The sequence below is a fragment of the Cricetulus griseus genome, assembly GCF_003668045.3.
Source record: "Cricetulus griseus strain 17A/GY chromosome 1 unlocalized genomic scaffold, alternate assembly CriGri-PICRH-1.0 chr1_1, whole genome shotgun sequence".
Taxonomy (NCBI): Eukaryota; Metazoa; Chordata; class Mammalia; order Rodentia; family Cricetidae; genus Cricetulus; species Cricetulus griseus.
The window spans coordinates 251,683,702-251,702,817 of record NW_023276807.1 but is presented as its reverse complement, the minus strand read 5'-3'; the positions used below and the strand labels follow the sequence as shown (position 1 = coordinate 251,702,817).

Here is a 19,116-nt window from a genome sequence, read left to right as displayed (position 1 = left end):
GGTCCTGAAAGCACAAGCAAGTTATATGAAGAAGCTGCCCATATGCCTATGGTTTCCACTCCTGTTACAATGCCATCTTCTGCCAAGCACTCACCTATAGCCTCGTGGTGTGTGCCCTATGATCAGATGACTAAAGAAGAGAAGACTAGGGCCTGGTTTCCTGATGGTTTTGCACATTATGCAGAAACCACCAAGAAGTGGACATCTACAGCATTACAACTCCTTTCTGGGACATCCCTGAAAGACACAAGTGAAGGGAAATCTTCACAGTGAGCAAAACTTCAGGCAGTACACATGGTCATACATTTTGTTTGGGAAGAGAAATAGCCAGATCTGAGACTGTTCAATGGTTCATGGGCTGTAGCCAATGGGTTGGGTGGATGGTCAGGTACTTGGAAAGAGTGTGATTGGAAAACAAAGACATCTAGGGAAATAGTATGTGGATAGATCTCACCAAATGAGTGAATAATGTGAAGATTATTGTGTCCCATGTAAACGCTCATCAAAGCATCACTTTACCTAAGGAAGAGTTCAACAATGAGTGAATACGATGAGATGACCCAGTCTGTGGACAAACAGCCTCATTCCCCAGCCATCCCTGTCATTGAAGCCATGAACAGGCTACTGCACGTCAAGTCTAACCTGGCTATAGCTGCTGCTGAGTGTCAGATCTTTCTGCAAGAGAGACCAACACCAAGCCCCAAATATGGTACCATTCTGTGGGGTGACCATCCAGTGACCTAGTGGCAGACTAACTACATTGGACCTTACTGGAATAGATAGTTACTCTGGTTATGGATTTGCCTTTCCTGCATGTGATGCTTCTACCAAAACCAGCATCTGTGGACTTACAGAATGCCTTAGTCACTATCATGGTATCCACACAGTATTGCTGCTGACCGAGATCTCACTTTACATTCAGAGAAGCCCAACAATGGGCCCACAATCATGGAATCTGCTGGTCTTACCATATTCCCAACCATTCTGAAGCAGCTGGCCTGATAGAGAGATGGAAAGGCCTTTTTCAGAAACAGCTACAGCACCAATTGGAAGGCTACAGCCTAGAGGCTTGGGGTAGAATTCTCCAGAAAGTAGCATATGCTTTGAATTAGTGTCCAATATATGGTATTTTTTCTCCCATAGCCAGGATCCATGGGTCCAGGAATAAAGAGGTGGTAAAGGGATAGTTCCCTCACTATCACTCCTAGTGACCCACTAGGAAAGTTTTTGCTTCCTGTTCCTATAACCCTAAATTCTGCCATTCTAGAAGTTTTGGTTCCAAAGAGCAGGTACTTCTGCCAGGAAATACAACAAACATTCTATTGAACTGGATGCTCAGATTTCCCCCTGGTCACTTTGGGCTTCTGATATCCTTAAGCCAACAGGCTAAGAAAAAAAAATAACTGTGTGTGTGGGGGGGGGGTAACTGACCCAGATTACCACAGGGAAATTGGGTTTCTTCTCCAAGATTGTCTGCAGTGCAGGGGATCCTTTGGAGAATCTCTTGGTGCTACCTGCATCCTGTGATTAAAGTCAATTGGAAACTACATCAACCTAATGCAGGCAGGGTGACAAAGTGCAAGACCCTTCAGGAATGAAACTAGAGGTTGCTCCTCTGGGAAAAGAACCAAGAGCTTGCCGAGGGTGGGAGAAATGTTGAATGGGTAATAGAGGAAGGTAGTTATAAATACCAAAGAAAAGAAGTAGACCAATATGATCCACCTGTACCGCTCCTAGGAATATTCCCAAAAGACTTTATATTCTGGTACAAGTATGTTCTCATCCTTATGTATTGCTGCCCTATTCACAATAGCAAGGGAGTAGAAACAGTCTAGATGTCCAGCAAGTGATGAACGAATAATCAAAATATGGTAGGTACATGTATACAATATGACACTATTCCACTGTAAAGACAAATTAAATTCCTAAGTAAATGAATAGAGCTGGAACACATTACACTGGGTGAGGTAAGCCAGACCCAGAAAGATGAATGCCACATATTCTCTGTCATATGTGATTGGATGTTTAAATAAGTGTATTTAAATTTGAGTACCCATTAAAAGCAGGAAAATAGTTAGGGACCATGTGGGAGATTTCAAGGGAGTGGAGATAGAGTGCCAGTGGTAGGAAGGATGAAAAGAGAACAATGGAACAGTAAGGGTTAAATAGAGTGAAGTCTAAGAGGACATGATAAAGGTGAGTAAGAACCACTAATACTGAAGATCTTTGAAAAAGCCATATGGAAACCTACTGCTGAGGCTTCCTAAAATAGGTTCCTACCCATTGAATTGGGGAACACCTTAGGCTGTCAAATAAAAATCCCAGGTAGATTCTTGTAGGACGCCTTTCTCAAACATTAAAGGCTACTGCTATTATTTATATTGCCTTCCAAAACTGGGTGGAAAGGCCCTTATTCCTGCAGACCCCTTATGTGTTAAAGGACAAGAATTATGTGTTAAAGGACAAGAAAAACTCAAAGTCTTGGCACACATTTATGTGACAGGTTAAAGAAGAGTTCTCTTCAAAAGAAACTTAAGAAAGGGTAACCAGACACATAGCAAATAACTGTTGTCACCTCATCACAATATAAAGTCAGAACAGCCAAATAAAACAATGTCCCTTTGACCTTGAACTTTTTACTTTCTGTGAAGTACGTTTTATTAGAGAATATTTTCATTCGTGAATGTTTGCTTTCTGGGTGAGAAGGCTAGACTTTGTGTTAACAGTACTGTATATCCAGTAAGTCATAACTCGGGCTCTAGTCTGCCAGTCCAGTTCTGACTAGATAGCCTGGTTTATTAAAGCAGTAACTTGAAGTGTGGAGTGGCATCATAAAAAGTGGCTAAGCTTAGCTGGATGCCTGAGTGAAGCAGGGTTAGCTACAGAAATGGCTAGATTAGAATGCTGTCAAGGTCAAATGTGTTAAAATCATGAAATTGCTTAGAAAAAGCCATGGTATGTGGAAAGACCGACATCCAGTTAGTTGAATGTGTACCTTTAAAATAGCAAACAGAGGAAGACCTGAGTTCTGATCCTCTAGAACCTATGTAAGCAAAACAAAACCAAAAGCCAAGCTTAAAGACACCCTTCCATGATCCCAGCACTGGAACAGAGCAGAGACAGGAGGATTCTGGGAATTCAGTGGTGCGCCAGTCTAGCCAAATCAGTGAGCTATAGGTCCAGGGAGAGATTCTGTCATCAGAAAGCAAGGTGGGGAATCAATTGATGAAGACATCCTGTCATCAGCCTCTGGGATCTGCATGTGTACATGTGCTTTTGTGAGTGAGCACAGCTACACACATGAAAAGAAATAACACACACACACACACACACACACACACACACACACACACATCTTCACATTCCACACAACAGCAAAAAAAAGAGATGTATTTCTATCATTTTATTTATATGTCTTCATGATATACAGGAATACCTTGAGTTTCACAGTTGTAGAATTAAGTATTCTGTAGTGTGCAGGTTGGAGTTTCACAGATTGTAGGAAGAGATGACAACCCAGAATTTTAGAGATGGGGAAACTGCTTCCAGATGAGTTCTACAGCCTAGAACACAGTTGCAGGTTTGTAACTGAGCCCATGCTCTTTTGCCTGATTTTAGAGCTCCATGTAGTATGGGCTACTTTAACCCCAAAAGGAAATATGGCCTCGTCCATCCTTGGGTGACTCAGAGAAGCTGCTAATGCCAGCTCTTTCCTGGTCACCAGGTTTCTATTTCCTCATCTTGAAAGCACCTAATTTCCTTCCAGATGGAGAAATCTGTGAACTTTTATGAACTAATGTAACAGAAACCTGAAGACAAGATAGGAATCTTGATTCTGCTTTTTTTTTCCCCTCCTCTCTCTCCTCATATGCAAATACCATTCCTCAAGTGAAACAGATTGTCACAGCAAATATGCCGAGCCCTGAATGTAATGAAGCTCATTTGTCAGTGTCTGGGCTCTGTAACTTTGTCAAAGTTACACAGGGACATATTTCAAAAATGCACTTCTGAACCTAGAAAATGCCTGTGCTTCCTGTTGCTAAAGGTATTCCTTTTCAGTTGCTTGAGAAAATAACAGTGGAGCCGCTGAGAACACTGTGTTTTGTTTAACACAGGCCTTTTGAAACTGCACATTCCTCTAAGTGTATGGCTCACACGTCATTTTCATATGAAAAAGCACCTGCCCTTTGTCTTGCTCCACATTTACCTTTCAGCATTTCAGGTGGTGAAATGCGAGGCCCTGAAAAAGTGATTTTTGTTAGGTAGGTTTTGGGAACCCATTCAATAGCTGATGTTTTCTTTAGACTTTATTGTGCCTTCTGCTGGGTCAATGCCATGGAAATGCACTGAGCTAGCCTTAATCCTTTTCTCTAACCAGGATGGAAAAAGACGGGCAATTCATAAGAAATTAGTTTGTGTTGACTGTTTCAAGCCAGAAAAGAAAGAAAAGTCTGATACGATTTGTTTTCCCAGGACACTTCATTAATACCACTTGGGAGTTTGTCCGAACATGCTGGTTGTGTATGCATGGGTAGCAGTATCCAACACGAACTGCAAGTGTGCTGTTAAGGTTTTAGAAGAACAACAAAATGATACTATAAAAAAGTTATTATTATTGTTGACGATGGGGTGTAGGTGACAGTAGGGGTGTAGGTAGGGGGTGCTTATGCCACAGTGTACGTGGGGAGGTAAGAAGACAGACTGTGGAGTTGATTGTCTCTGTCCACATTTGCCTGGGCTCCCGTGAGTGGCCACTGACTCACCTCACCGGCCCCCAGATGTCTTAACACCATTCTGGTATGTTTACTTTCTTAAATGAGATTATGCTGAAAATGTTTTAATAAAATAGGAACTATAACAATGAAAGCAATGGCTTAAAAGGAAGCTAAACTGTACCCCACAGGAGCAACATAGGGTCACCCAGCTAGCCACCCATCACTCACCTTGTATTTTTTTCTTTTTATTTTACATTTTAACTTTTATGTTACAAAAACAAAATCCCATGCCAAGACTTTTTGCAACAGCACTATGCCAAACTTTTGTCAGTAATTTCTTTGTCTTTTATAGAACTATCACAAGAAACCAGAATCAATAATGGTCTGATAATCAAAACTTTCAGGTATTTTGTGAAAAATAAATATTTTTTAAAGATTTTGCCTGCAAGTGGTTATATTTATATTTAGTCATTGCCTACCCCTTTTGTCTAAAAGGGATAAAAGAGGTAGGCATGGGGCCAGGAGACATGGCTCAGTGGTTAAGAACCCTGGCTGGTCTTCAGAGGACTCCTGTTTGATTCCCAGCACGCACATGGTCGCTCACAACTGTATGTGCTCCAATCACAGGAAATCCAATGCCCTCTTCTGCCCTCCATTGACACCAGCATACATGTGGTGGGCAGATATACCCACAGTCCAAACATCCCTACACATAAATACTTATTTTAAGAAAGAAGGTCAGAGTGATATTTTTATTTGCAGCACAGGAAAATAGTTTTCGATAACATGTGTGGGGCATTTTGATACAAATAAGTTAAACTTCAAGGACAACCTGCAATATCTAAAGAAATGTACGGAAACCTGCAATATCTAAAGAAATGAACGGAAACCTGCAATATCTAAAGAAATGAACGAGTCTCCTCTCGCTGTCAGCAGAGTTCATCTTGGTGAGGGATAGAAGCAAGAGGAACAAAGCAGAGAGCTGTGGGTGTTGTCTATTTTTACTGTGCAAGCATACATTGGTTTGTTGTTGTTTTTGTTAGTTTTTTAAGACAGAGTCTTACTTTGTAGCAGGGACTATCCTGGAACTCTCTATGGCTCATAATAGTCTCAAATTGTAAGCAAGTCGCCTTGCCACAGCCTTCCAAATGATAACATTCCAGGTTTAAGCCAGCAGGTCCATCTCTTAGCCAAATCTTCCATAGAAACAATTTCATATAAAGTTCATTTACCATTCTGTCCCTGCCACTAACTGTCTTGTAAAGTCAAATGCTCATTTGATTTATGTGCATAAATAGAAATGCATCCCTGTTTTATATTAATAAACCAGCTGCAAAAGCATTAGAAGCTCTCCCAATTGCAAACAAGGCTGATATTAACATGATTCAGTATTGACAGTTTCATGAGCTTTTTTTTAAAGTTCTGGAACACAGTGCATATCAGATGATCCAGTATTGTGATTTGTGAATTATAAATAATATGTCAATAGCATGGACCTCTTGACTGAGATGTGCATTTTTAACGTCTCAACTGTTTAAAGATCTTAAATATTTTACATTTTCCTATTGATTCATTTAATACTTCCAAACTCAAAGTGGGTACCAATAATAACAATGTGTTTTGTGGTTCTAAGATACTGAGAAAGTATCTAGGAACTGGATATCTTGTTTTGAAAACTCAGTTATCAAAAACGGAAAACTGGACATGACCTTAGTCCAGTTCACATTATCTCTTAGACTTTAGAGCATGTTGCTATGCGACTGAACTTCTTCAAGCAACACAAAACAATCAACAACCATTTTGGCACAGTAGACTTACTCTTTTTCATTTTAATTTTTTGAGAATCTTATACATGAATATTGTATTTATTTCATTGCCACTCCTTCTTCCCTGTCCAATCACTTCCTTGTCCCTTCAAGCTCATAACCTATTCTTTAATTACTATCATTAGCACACACATACACACATACACACACAGATAGAGTCAGCCTACTGAGTCCATTTAGTGTTGCTGTGCATATGTATCCAACTGATCATTTGGTATTAGACACCCTGCTGGCAAATTTGCCCTGAGAGAAAACTGATTCTCCCCCTCTCTTAGCAGTCATTGATTGCCCACAGCTAGTCATCCAGGGGTGGGAACCTGTGAACCCCCACCCCATCCATGTTGGCATGCCAACCAGTATTGTTACTATTCGGGTTTTGTTCACTTGCCATTGACATGAAAATAAAATAGAGTACCTTTTTAGAGGAAAGAAGACAAAATGGGAGAATGATTTTCATTGTAGCTACTCAAAATTTGGCCCACATTATAAATGAACAATAGTACAGTAGCTGCCAAAATGTTTCTATCCACACCTGAAACCTGTCTAGTTCAAAGATAAATTAACCGATTTTCTAAAATGAAACACTTGTTTTGGGTGCATATAACTGGCACCCATTTTTCTTTCGAGAGAAGACAGAAATGAGCAGCCTGCCCAGCATGCCATCTCTCCTCAATGCCTTCAAGTTTAGAGAAAGGTTGGAGGTCTTTGCCTTTTTCTATTTTAAGAAATTTGGTGCAAAGTATGGCTAATGAGGCCATATAGGCTGCAACCTCTGACCAGCAGAGCCTCCCAACACACCCAAAGCCACAGAAAATAAATAAATAATAAATAAATAATAAATAAATAAATAAATAAATGCAAAAAAGTGTTAAGCATATTTCAAATGAGATGGCAGTGGATAAGGGACCTTGCTATTTGAGCTTGACGGTCTACATGCAGTCTGCAAAACACACATAAAGACAGAAGGAGACAACTGACTCTAGAAGTTGTCACAGCCTCCACATATGTATCGGTCCCAATAAGATAATATACATTATACAGAGTAATAGAATATCAAAACTATGTTTAAAATATAATTGTTAAAATAATGTATAATAACACAACCTAGTGGCCTAATGAAAAGAAAGAGAAAATATTTGCAAATAATAGTTATGTTGGAGAGTGATAAAAGAACATAGCAATACTATATACTGAGAGGCAATGTTTGAATTGAGGCTCTTAATTTGAGAATTTGGAAACCATAACCAAAGTATTACACCAACCTCCCCACATCTCAAACTAACAATGTGTATTATACTCCAGTTGAATAAATTAGCATATATTCAAGAGGCAAGCCATAAGTAGAAGTGCCCATGTCTTAGATCTGGGTTCAGTGGGTTCTCTGTAGAGGCCAGATGGCACATGTTTTAGTACACAGAAGGCCATGTGTTTCATGTTATAACTGAGCAACATTGCCTTCACTGGAAAACAGTCAAAACAATATATAAACAAGTTAATGTACACATGTGCCAATAAAAACTTATTTTCAGACACTACTGTGTAACTGTCACTCAATGTTTGCAAGTATAAATTATTCTGCTTGTCGTTTTTTTCCTTCAAATTTTAAAAATGAAACAATGGGGGCCATAGATGACCAATCTCTTCTATTTATCAAATGGAAACAATATAATACCATTGGTAAATTGACAAAACAATTGCGAGACGTAAATTGGAGATTATATGTACCTAAATTAAACATGCAAATCTAGTCCACAACTGTCTGTACTTTGGGTCCCGACAGCTTCTTCCATTCCCTATGAGGTGAGTCTAGAGCCTCTTATCCCTAGTTAACCTCCACAATGAGCTTCACATTTACACATCCTTTTTTTCTACCCACAATGAGGACAGGATCCATCAAACTCATTCTAATGCCATCTGCTACTTCCTTACCAAGATAGAAGCACACATCATCCTACCATACAACTGAGCAATGCTTTTCTCTCACCAAGAAGAACCTTTATCAGACTTTTAGCAGAGAATATTGATAGCACAGGCACTAAAATCAACAATTAATAAGTAGGAGCTCATGGAAGTAAGAAGCTTCTGCACAGCAAAGGACCTGGTCGTTTGGACAAAGCTACATCCTGGAGAATGAAAAAAGGTTTTTTACCAACTGTCCATTCAATAGAGACCTAATAACCAAAGTATATAAAGAACTCACAAAACTGAATTTCAATAAAATAACCCAATTTGAAAATGAGGTATAGATCTAAATGAAAAAAAATTCTCAAAAAAAGGAAACTCAAATGACCAAGAAACACATAAATAAATGATCAATATCCTTAGTCTCAGGGAAATGAAATCCAAAGTACATTGAGATTTCATTGTATACCTGTTAAAATGGCAAATGTCAGAAAATAAGCAACAGCTCATCCTGATGAGGATGTGGAGTAAAGGGAAAATTCATATGTGGCTGGTGGGTGTGCAAGCTTGTACAACCACTGTGGAAATCAAATGAGGTAGTTCCACAGGAAGATAGGAATCAATCTCTTCCAGATCCAGCTATACCACTCTGGGGCAAACACTCAAAGGATGCTTTATCCTGCCACAGAGATGGTTACTCACATATGTTCATTGCTGCTCTAGTCATAATAGCCAGAGATTGGAAACAAACTCATGAGATGACTGGATAAAGAAAATGTGGAACATTTACACAATAGACTATTACCCAGCCATTAAAAATGAAGCTATGAAATTTACACGTAAATGGGCGGAACTGGACAAAATCATCCTGAGTGGGATAATGTAGATCAAAAAAAAAAAAAACCAAATAAGGTTATATGTGAATATTAGCTGTTAAGTCAATGAAAACCAAGCTACATTCCCTAGAACCCCAGAGGTTAGGTATAGAGTAAGGGACTGGAGGGACACTTACATCTTGCTAGGAAAAAGAAATGAAATAGACAGTTATAGGTGTATGGGGAGGGACTGGAACAGGAGAAATGAGTTAGCAGAAGGAGGTAAGGTGAGGGAGGAAGGGAATATAGAGACCTACAGCTAAAATTAAGGGCCATTTGATAGGTAGTGTGAAACTATAATGCAGTAAAAACTTTGTAAAATATATACATATAGGAGGTAACCAACATTACCAAAAACAGGAGAGAAAGAACCTCAACTAGACATCCCTTGTCATCAAATGAAACTTCCAGCACTGGGGTTGGGTTACATTTAATAGGGTTGTGGTCCAAAGGAGTTTTATTGGAACCCCCAAACAACCAAAGCTGATGCCAAGACTGTAAGTTGCTCTCCACAGACTGATGTCAAGGCCTGATTGCTGAAGACAACACCTAAACAAACTACTGAACACAGAGAAGTCAAGATGGTGACTACATAGAGCCTTCACCCCTATGTGCTAGTGTCATTGGTATGGGAAAGTACTCTTCAATTACCAAAGGAGAAATGTAAACTCCAGGTCAGCCACAAAATGCTTTGATCAACAATGGTATACTCCCTGAAAAATATCCAGTGCAATGGTGGCACAAACCTTTGTTGTGCCTATGAGGGCAACCATCCAACATTTGATTTGACTTAAGATCCACTCCACCAGATGGACTCCACACCAAATTCTTGGGTCACCAAAACCTGAGACTAGATAGCTCAAAACCAAATATTATTGTTCTAAAAGTGAGTAGTAATATAATAACATTCTGCTGTACTCATACATCAGTTCTTTGTTTAGCCATCATCAGAGAAACTTCCTTCTGCAATAGATGGAAACAAATATGGAGACCCACAATCAGACATTACCCAGAGAATGAGAGAGAGGTAGGGAAAGAGAGGGAGAGAAGAACACTGAGGAAAATATATTTATTTATATTGTGCTAAGTGCCAGGACTCATAGAGGCAATAAAAATACATTTAAAAACTCAGCAATATTCAACATGCAAATGCATGCTACTCATTGTCAGGAATACATTCTATTATAGATCTTCCATCTTTGGAAGTTAGACACCTACCTGGTTTGATTTTGCTTCGTTTCTCTATAACTCCGATCAGCAAGCACATGCAAATACATGCGTTGTGTCCTTGGAACAACTGGAATGAATTAGAAGTTGAGGTTTTTGGTCAATACAATCAGCATGCTTTTAGTTGAATGGGTCCTTTCAGAATATCAAGGTGCTTCCTGTGGCCACAATTAGAGCCTCAGCATTTCTAGATTGCTTGGGTCTGAACCACTTATTCACTCTCTTCTGAAAGGGCCACTTGATCCTAAGACCCAACACTAACTTTAACATCTAAATGAAAAAATGTTCATTCCAGTTCAGACAAGTTTTCCCATGTAGCCATTTCACTTAGAGGAGCTAGAAGTTTTCTGTGCCTTTGCTGCTGCTGCTGCTGAGGCTGCTGCTGCTGCTGCTGCTGCTGCTGCTGCTGAGGCTGCTGCTGCTGCTGCTGCTGCTGCTGCTGCTGCTGCTGTAGTGTGTGCGTGTGTGGGGGGGGTGTTACACACACATGCTTTGAGTGTGTACATCTGTGTGTGTGAAAATGTGTGTGCGTGCCACACACATGCATTAAGTATGTATGTCTGTGTGTGTAAGAGAGAGGAAGAGAGAAAGTGTGGATGTGTGTTACACACACAGGCATTGCAGTTATGTTAATTTATCCAAGAACTTGCTTAGGACCCAATCTAGGCACTGGGGGTAGAGGAGACAGACATCAGGATCGTATTAGTGACGTGACTGAAATAGAATTTAAATAAGTTGAGAGAACTAAACAAAGGAGAACTAACTAATGGGGTCTGAGGATGCAATAAAGTTTAGTTCGAATAAGGATTATCCATTCCTCTGGAGCATAGTGAAAATCCCTGGATTCAGGGTCAGGCACACCATTTTTGCCAGGAGTCTTGAGTAATTTGCTGTGCTACCCTAAGCATCAGTTTTTCTGCTGTGAAGTGGGGGTTGTTTTGCAGCTCCGTACACAGGGTTAGCATGCGCTGCCTATGCTGTGGTCATTAGAGGCCCCTTCATTGTAGTCCATTGGACAGACGGGACAGGAGAGATCAGCTTTTTGTGGGGTTGCATGGGGACAGGGCTTCCATTTGGAAGAGAACTAGGAAAACAGTGCACCTGGGTCAGCTATTGTCCTGCTCCCCTGGGAGCCCATTTGGACAATGGATAGGCTATCTTTTCCCAGCACTGGCTTTGGATATTTTACTGTCCTTACAAGCAGACTGAAGGGCCTGGTCAAGTTACACACGTCTCGAGACTTTTTACAACGACTCTCAGCATTCAGTCCAATTTCAGGATTCCTCGGGCTCATTTGGTTGTCCAGTCCTGAAAAACATACTGACTTTGGCACTCCTATGCTACCTAAGATTTCTTCCCAAGGGACAAACAAAATGTAGATGCTTGTGAATAACGTATGTCTAACATCCGGGTTGTTTTCCCTTGTAATGACATGATGTCGATACCTTGAATGATGGCTAAACGGACACTACGTCCTACACAGCTTTATAGCATTGAAGCGATGCATGTTCTGAAGGGGGCCTATTAAATGTAACTAAGTACCCTTTACTTTCTCTGTGACTTCCAGCCATAGAGCCAAATCAGACTCGGTGGAGTGTTAAAGGCTCCCTTTAGCCCACCATTTGTGCCTATAGCATCACTCCTCAGCTACACACTCGAATGTTAACTTGACTTCCCTGAAGTCGCAGAAAGAAAGAGGAAATTGAAACTCACCCCTCAGTCCCCAAAGCCCCCAATGGGATGCTAAGGTTTTCCTCACAGAGACCTGCCAAATGGAACACCCATTGACAACACCACTTTCCCAGCGTTCAGTGCTGGCTGGGTTGTTACAGAAAAAGGATGGAGTTCCAAAGCTTGTGTGTCTTTGTTTCTTCCAGGAGAGAAGCCCTACAAATGCACGTGGGAAGGCTGCACCTGGAAGTTTGCCCGTTCGGATGAACTGACCAGGCATTACCGCAAACACACGGGAGTGAAGCCATTCAAGTGCGCAGACTGTGATCGCAGCTTCTCAAGGTCAGACCACCTGGCGCTGCACCGTAGGAGGCACATGCTGGTCTGAGGAAGGCTCCCATCCAGCTAGGCATAAGAGCTGGGTCTCTTGAGGAGCAACTAACTCAGCAGGGCTGAGCCCCCTCTACAGTGTTAACGTCAAGGGCACCGTCATCCCATGGTGTCTGAAACCAGAGCAGGAACAAGAAGGAACCCTTCCCCTTTCAGCCTGAAGGTAACCCCCCATCATGACCACGCGCAAGGGAGCTGTCTGTGAGCACGCTGCCTGGGAGTTCAGCGCCTCGGGTCCTGAAGAGACAGGCATTGTTTTTCATGCTATGTCCTCTGCCACTGAAAAGATGTTTGTAGCTTGTACATTTTCCGAGCTGGCAGACACTCTGCTATCAATCCCTTACAGGTCATCTACCAAAAATTGATGGTTAGAGAAGACCTCAGTTTGGATGATTCTTCCACGGCACCTCCCCACCCCAAACCCTTTAGACAAAACTTTCAGTTCCTATCTCAGTAAGCCAGAACACACATCCAGCCCGGTACCAGCAAGCAGCATGAACTAGGAAGGAAGGGGCTTTTGGAGATGCTCCATTCCCCAAACAGAAAGGCACACAGAAATAGCCCTCTGTGCTAGCCATGGCGGACCTAGATAGCACTCACACCTTGTCCTCATGCCATCCCCCGAAGAGAACCAACATTGAGTCTTTTCATTTGTTTGTCGTTGCTCGTTTTTGTTCTGTTTCAATTATGTTTTGTTCATCTGTTTCAGCAGAGGAGCAGAGCAGTTTCTCAAAAGCTAGTCCTGCTCTGCCCTAGCATGGACTGGCAGAGGTGTTGTGTAGTTGAATAGGAAGAGCCTGTCTAAAATAACAATAACAACAATAATAATCATAACTACTGCCCCACTTTTCACATTGCAGTGTTCTGTCACCTAGGCATCATCTCTGCCTGCCCTTAGTGTTTGATTACAAGGAATCAAGGGGGAGGGGGACTTTCTTAGACACAGTGGCACCAAGGAAAGGGGTGGGACTGCCCATGCAAAGACAGTGCACATGAAAATGAGACAGAGCAGAGATGGAAATAATGCTCCTCTCGGGAAGAAAAGCAATAATGAACAGAAGGACTTTCCTACAATAACTCCACTGAGGACTCACGTTACCAATTTTCGTACTCACTAAAGGGATTGTAAAAAACACCCCGGCATTTCAGATGTCTTAGTTACATCCACAGCACTGAGGTAATCTCTCCGCTGTTTGTTGTCCTACTTGCTCCAGGAGTACCACAATTAAAGATCATGCTCCCCCTTTCTCGTTTGAAAACAGTTATTTGGTGACCAGATAGTGGCAGAGCTGAAGATTAACTCTTCAGCCATTCGGTCTGTTTGGAGTGGGCATGAGTCCGTGGAAAGCCCGCCATGGTGGTGCTGCTTCAACTCGGAGAGACAAGGGTCCGACTCTCCCTTGGATTCTTCTCTACACATTTCACTTTTTAAACTGTGCCAGAGTCCCTGTGCTACCACATCGGCATCCACGGGGACAGGCAACCTGCTTATCCTGGAGAAGGATGAGAAAGTTAGGTTCCATTGCCCCTCCCAAGTGAAGAGCCTTTTGTATCTAGCAAAAAAAAAAAAAAAAAAAAAAAATACAGGAAAAGCAATACATCCCCAACAAGCACTCTTTCTAATACAGTAACATATTTTTGTCCCCACTGAAAGCTGTTGTTTTCCCAGCTTTGTGTGGCAAGTGGGCTTGGTGAGATTTTTGTTGTTCAGATTTTTTTTATAGCTTAACTATAAAAGGTCTCCAGCCTAGACCTTTGCAATATATTTCAATGACAGATGCTTGATTTGGGAAATCGCACAAATTAACCTCATAATATTGCTAGCTCCTTTTGAAATGTCTGCACATTCTGAAAGGGGGTCTGGTGACAGAGTTATCCTTTATAGTATCCGCTTCTAATCTGGGTAATTGTATTCTGACAAAGCAAAAACTATAAACACTACAAGAAGAACTATTTGTGTTGGAGAGCATATAAAGGAATTTTAATAAATGTTCAGGCAAAAGTATCATGATTTACAGATCAAGTCCCAGCTTCAAAAATATGTGCTCTATATTTTCTGCCAGATCTGAAAAATTCATCAGGCATTTTCCCTCCAACAAGGGCTGCAGTTGTATTGATAAATAGCTTCAGCTACACAGGCTGGTACCCATCAGCCAGTGGGATTTTTTTTTAACCAATGGAAACATTTTTTTAATCTGTACTGTATACACTTCTTACTTCTCATTGCCTGTTATCATTCAGAATAAAAACAGGTTTCCTGATGCATGCCAGCATTAGTAACTGGCCAGGGCAAAGAGCGCAGACAGTAAACAACCATGGTCTCCCCAAGCCCAAGAGCTGGCAGCAGAGCCAGGTTGGCAGGTAGTAGGGGAGTCACTCTATTGAAGTTTAGATTTGGCTTAGTTTGGTCTGCTCTCATCAGAGCCAGTCTCTGTACTGAGAGACATCTTGCAAGTTTTCCAGGTAGACTTCATTGAACTGACAGGCACAGGAAGCTTCCTGAGTGACATCTTGATTTAAATTTAGCACAGAACTAAATGAGTTGCACCTATCAGCTTAGGGAAGACTTGGGGAAGCCAGCTTCCCCCGTGGCTCCCTGTAAGTGGGAAGCATCCTGAGATGGTAAGATCACTGATAAAATCTGCCATCATCACAGCATTCCCCTCCATTTGACTTATCGATATTTTTAGAAAGGATCTAAGCACAAATGAACATGTCCCTGATCTGGCCCAAGAACTGAAACTTACTTGGAACTCATCTGGGGGATGTAGCCAGTTCTCCTTGATGAGTTTCCTAGACATGTTCCTGTGTAACAGCAAGTGGTTTGGGACTGAAGGAAATGGGGTATCCTTAGGCACAGAAAAGCCTCCGCCCATTTCCTGTGCATATCTCGATTCTTGAAAAGCACAGTGCATGATAAACTATCAAAAAGGGGAAAGGACTAAAGGACAGTTTGGCGTTTCCTAGCCAGAGCACACTTGGGCTTCAAATCGGAAGTGGTTCAGCTTGCAGCTAGGGAGATTGTGTATGGCACACACAACAGGGAGGACTGATTATCTCCTTGCACTGGGAAGACTAATGACAAGGGAACTGGGCTGTTTGAGGGTTTGCAGAGAGTTCCTTATATTCCAATCTTAAGTTGTTTAGAGAGAAAGTTCCCATTCCGCTCCAGCCTCCTGCTGTCGATTGCTTTGGACACTGTTTGATTTTAAGTTCTTTTATGGCATTTAGAAAGAGGTTCCTGATGGCTTTACCACGGAAATTACACTACTGCCTTTACAAAACACATACTGGTTTTGTTTTCAAAAGTCGAGAAACTTTGGGCAGCGGCAGTGTCGTAGCCAATAAGGTTCATCCGAGGCAGGATGATTGCTGATTGAAAAAGTTGAGTGTCAGTTACATGAGTACAATGAGCACTTTTAAATATAACCCTAAAGTTTTAATGGGAAAAAAAGAAGACGAGTCAGGGTAGGTGCTCTCAAAATGCTTCGATGTTTACAAACGGAAGTTCTGGGTGATTAGAAAAGCTATGTTTATTGTGGGTGGGATTTGGAATAATAGCTCATGTAAAGACTGTGTTCATTTTTTTTTTTTTTACATTTTTACAACTTGCTTAACTTCAAATTGTCATTTGTGTCTGAAATGGAACCGTAAGTCTGCACTTTGAGATCAGCTCCCTAGAATGATAGCATGTATAACGATAAAGATGCAGTACTCCTTAGTCTGTGCTTTGTTTCTTTTATGTACCAAAGCTGGTGAGGTGAGGCCTTCAGTTGTGCTAGTAAGCCTCTGTTTTCTTATTACGACTGCCTAGAAATGGAGCTGAGATGTTGTCTCAGGCTGTCTTATAGCTTTTATACTGAGAAGTCATAGAACTGAAGCAGTGTCAACACCAGCAACCATGCCGTCCGCATAGAAAGTGTGAACTAATGTTGACGAACCACCACAGGCCCAGGAAGCCTTAAACCTCATAGTTCAGAACCCATTCTCATTAAGTTTATCACATAAATGTATGCCATTGGCCAAAGCTCTTCCTTGACTTTTTCTGAGGTTGCCTATCCCACAGAAGTGATTAGACCTGGTTTAGTCTAGGGAAGAGGTTTGACCAGTCATGTCTTCCACCTTCCATTTCTACTTATTCCCACACTGCCTTTCACTTCCCTGGATGGACCCCCCAATACACGCACACACCGGCACATGCAGCAGCCAGCAGGCGAGTACAATATCCACCAAGGACTTTTTTAAAAGAAACAATTTGTAATGATCCATACTATGTAGAAATGTAAGTTATTACCTGACTAGAGAATCAGCTTATAATACTATGTAACTTTGCCTGCATTTTATAGTTAAGAAATGTATGTATATAAAAAATTTAAAATGCTATATTTTCACAATTTCATTATAGAGTAATGTCTGTTTAGCAAACCATGCCCATTGGTATTTTAAATATGCTAAATACTGAACAATTGCAATAGAAATTCAGATTTTCATAAGAAAATAAAATGGAAGGATACTGCATCTTTAAAAAATAGAGTGAAGCTATTTTACTGTATTCATAACATATGTGATAGTGGAAAAAGTATTTTCAAACACGCAAATTTTACAGAGGTTGTAAATAGTTTGATGCATATGTTGGGCGAAAGCTTCTAGTTTTCATCACAATAAAAAAAAACACTTGTTCAGATATGCCTTGTATATGGATGGTACACACAATTAGTGATGTTGCCATGGGAAATGGTCCCTCTTGTTGATGTTCTTGGTGCTTGGTCAGAATGGAGTGGCCACTTGTCATAGCTTAGCCAGGATGGTTTAAAAACTCAAATGAAGTCATTTTTTCAAATGTGTCACGTCTTTTCTTGAAAAGGGAAAAATGGGGACATGCTTGTTCTAGAAATATCATCTAGCAATCATTCTTTCTCCTCTATTATCTTCCTCCTCAACAAAGTAGTTCTCAGTTGAAAAATACAAATTTGGGTGTTTATTCTTGTTTAAGTTCCGAGGGGTTGCTTTCTGGTATAGGTATATGTTGATGAGGTTAAGGGTATGGGTATTGGCCACATGTTAAAAGAATCTGTAGTGGCAATAGGAAAAACTTAATGCCCATTTTTTTTCAGAGATGAATTAAATGCTGAAAGTGCCTGTCAATGAATATGACCAATGAGATAATCCTATGCTTTCACACAGCAATAATTCTTCATCATACTGGGTTTTTCCTACACAGTTTGAGCACATACAGAGAGTAAATATATGCACATAGTAAATTAAATCTGTTCCCACAAACCCACAGAAAAGGGCTTTCATCACTTTGAAGTATCCCCAACGTTACTTGCAATTAATATCTCTTCATTTAATTGCTCTTACTTGAATAAGATTGGGTGAATATGAAAATAAAGTTATCTTCACTGTACATGACAATATATAACAGCTGCAATGTTCAGATTAAGTGTACCTCAAACTTATAATGGAGCATGTATAGCTCAGAAAGGCTTGCCCAGATTAAAAAAAAAAAAAAACAACAACAAACAAAAAACACTGATGCACTTGGAGCAAAATGGTGAGGGAATTTTGTCTGCTTGGTTTGAGCCACTTAGAGTGGTGAACACGTCCATCTTCCTGTGCTTCACTCTCTTTTCACCAAATGTATCCTGGAATCACCATGAAGCATATGGAGGTGAACGCAGACCAATTATTCCATTTCCCTCCTCTCCCCTCCCCAAATCTTGTGATACTTATAAAGGCCTTCAGACAGTTACTTAGTTGACCCTGGCAGTCACCTCCTCGAGGACATTCCAAAGTTGTTTTTCTAAAATTGTTTTATGGATACAAATGGAGTCATGGATAGAAATAAGCAATGAGACTGTAGATAGACATGGACCCAGCGTACTTGCCAGCCTTGCTATCTCAGAGCATGAATTGATCCAGACAAGCTGTTGAGTCTACCAGCAAAGCTATACCAGAGCCAAACACTCGGTGTGAATGGTTCATAACGTACGGCTGTGAACAAGCCATCAGGCTTTAGACAGTGTGATACTGCAATAGGCAGCATTCTTCAGGCCCTGACCTCAGATCTAGCAGACCATCCACTATTTACCCTACTCTGTTTCAGAAAGGAAGGATGAAAACGAGTGCATCAGCAGAGAGAGGCAGATTAGCAAAAAGGTGTCACGTCAAAGCACAGCTACTGCGTTCCCAGGTCTCACTGACATCAAACATGGTCTGAAAGTGCTGAAGTATCCTGTGGGGTTCAAAGCTCATGCTGAGTGTGCTACACTAAGAATTCTAACACGGTCCCTCCAGTCTGTACCACCGTTCTCCCCTTCGTGGATGGAAAAGTGAGTCTCAATGAGAATGACTGGGATGTCCATGGGCACAGAATAAGTCAAGTGGGCAGAATGGGAATACAAAGCCTCCCCGCCTCACAGCCTGTGTTCTTTGTACTGTAGTGCACACCCCCATTCCCTGTAACCGGCTGCCGTGTTCCCAGTCTCTAACTTGCTTTTGTTATGAGAA

General features: G+C 41.1%; 1 protein-coding gene across 1 annotated transcript in view; it reads left to right on the top strand.

Moving 5' to 3' along the window:
* The window catches only part of Klf12 (Kruppel like factor 12), a 154,081-nt gene extending 137,026 nt beyond the window's left edge, over positions 1–17,055 (top strand). Inside the window, exon 6 of the mRNA XM_035453119.1 lies at positions 12,423–17,055. Within this exon, the coding sequence (XP_035309010.1) occupies positions 12,423–12,604 (182 nt within the window). The 3' untranslated portion in view covers positions 12,605–17,055. The remainder of the gene's footprint in view (positions 1–12,422) is intronic.
* Positions 17,056–19,116: the final 2,061 nt, after the last annotated feature.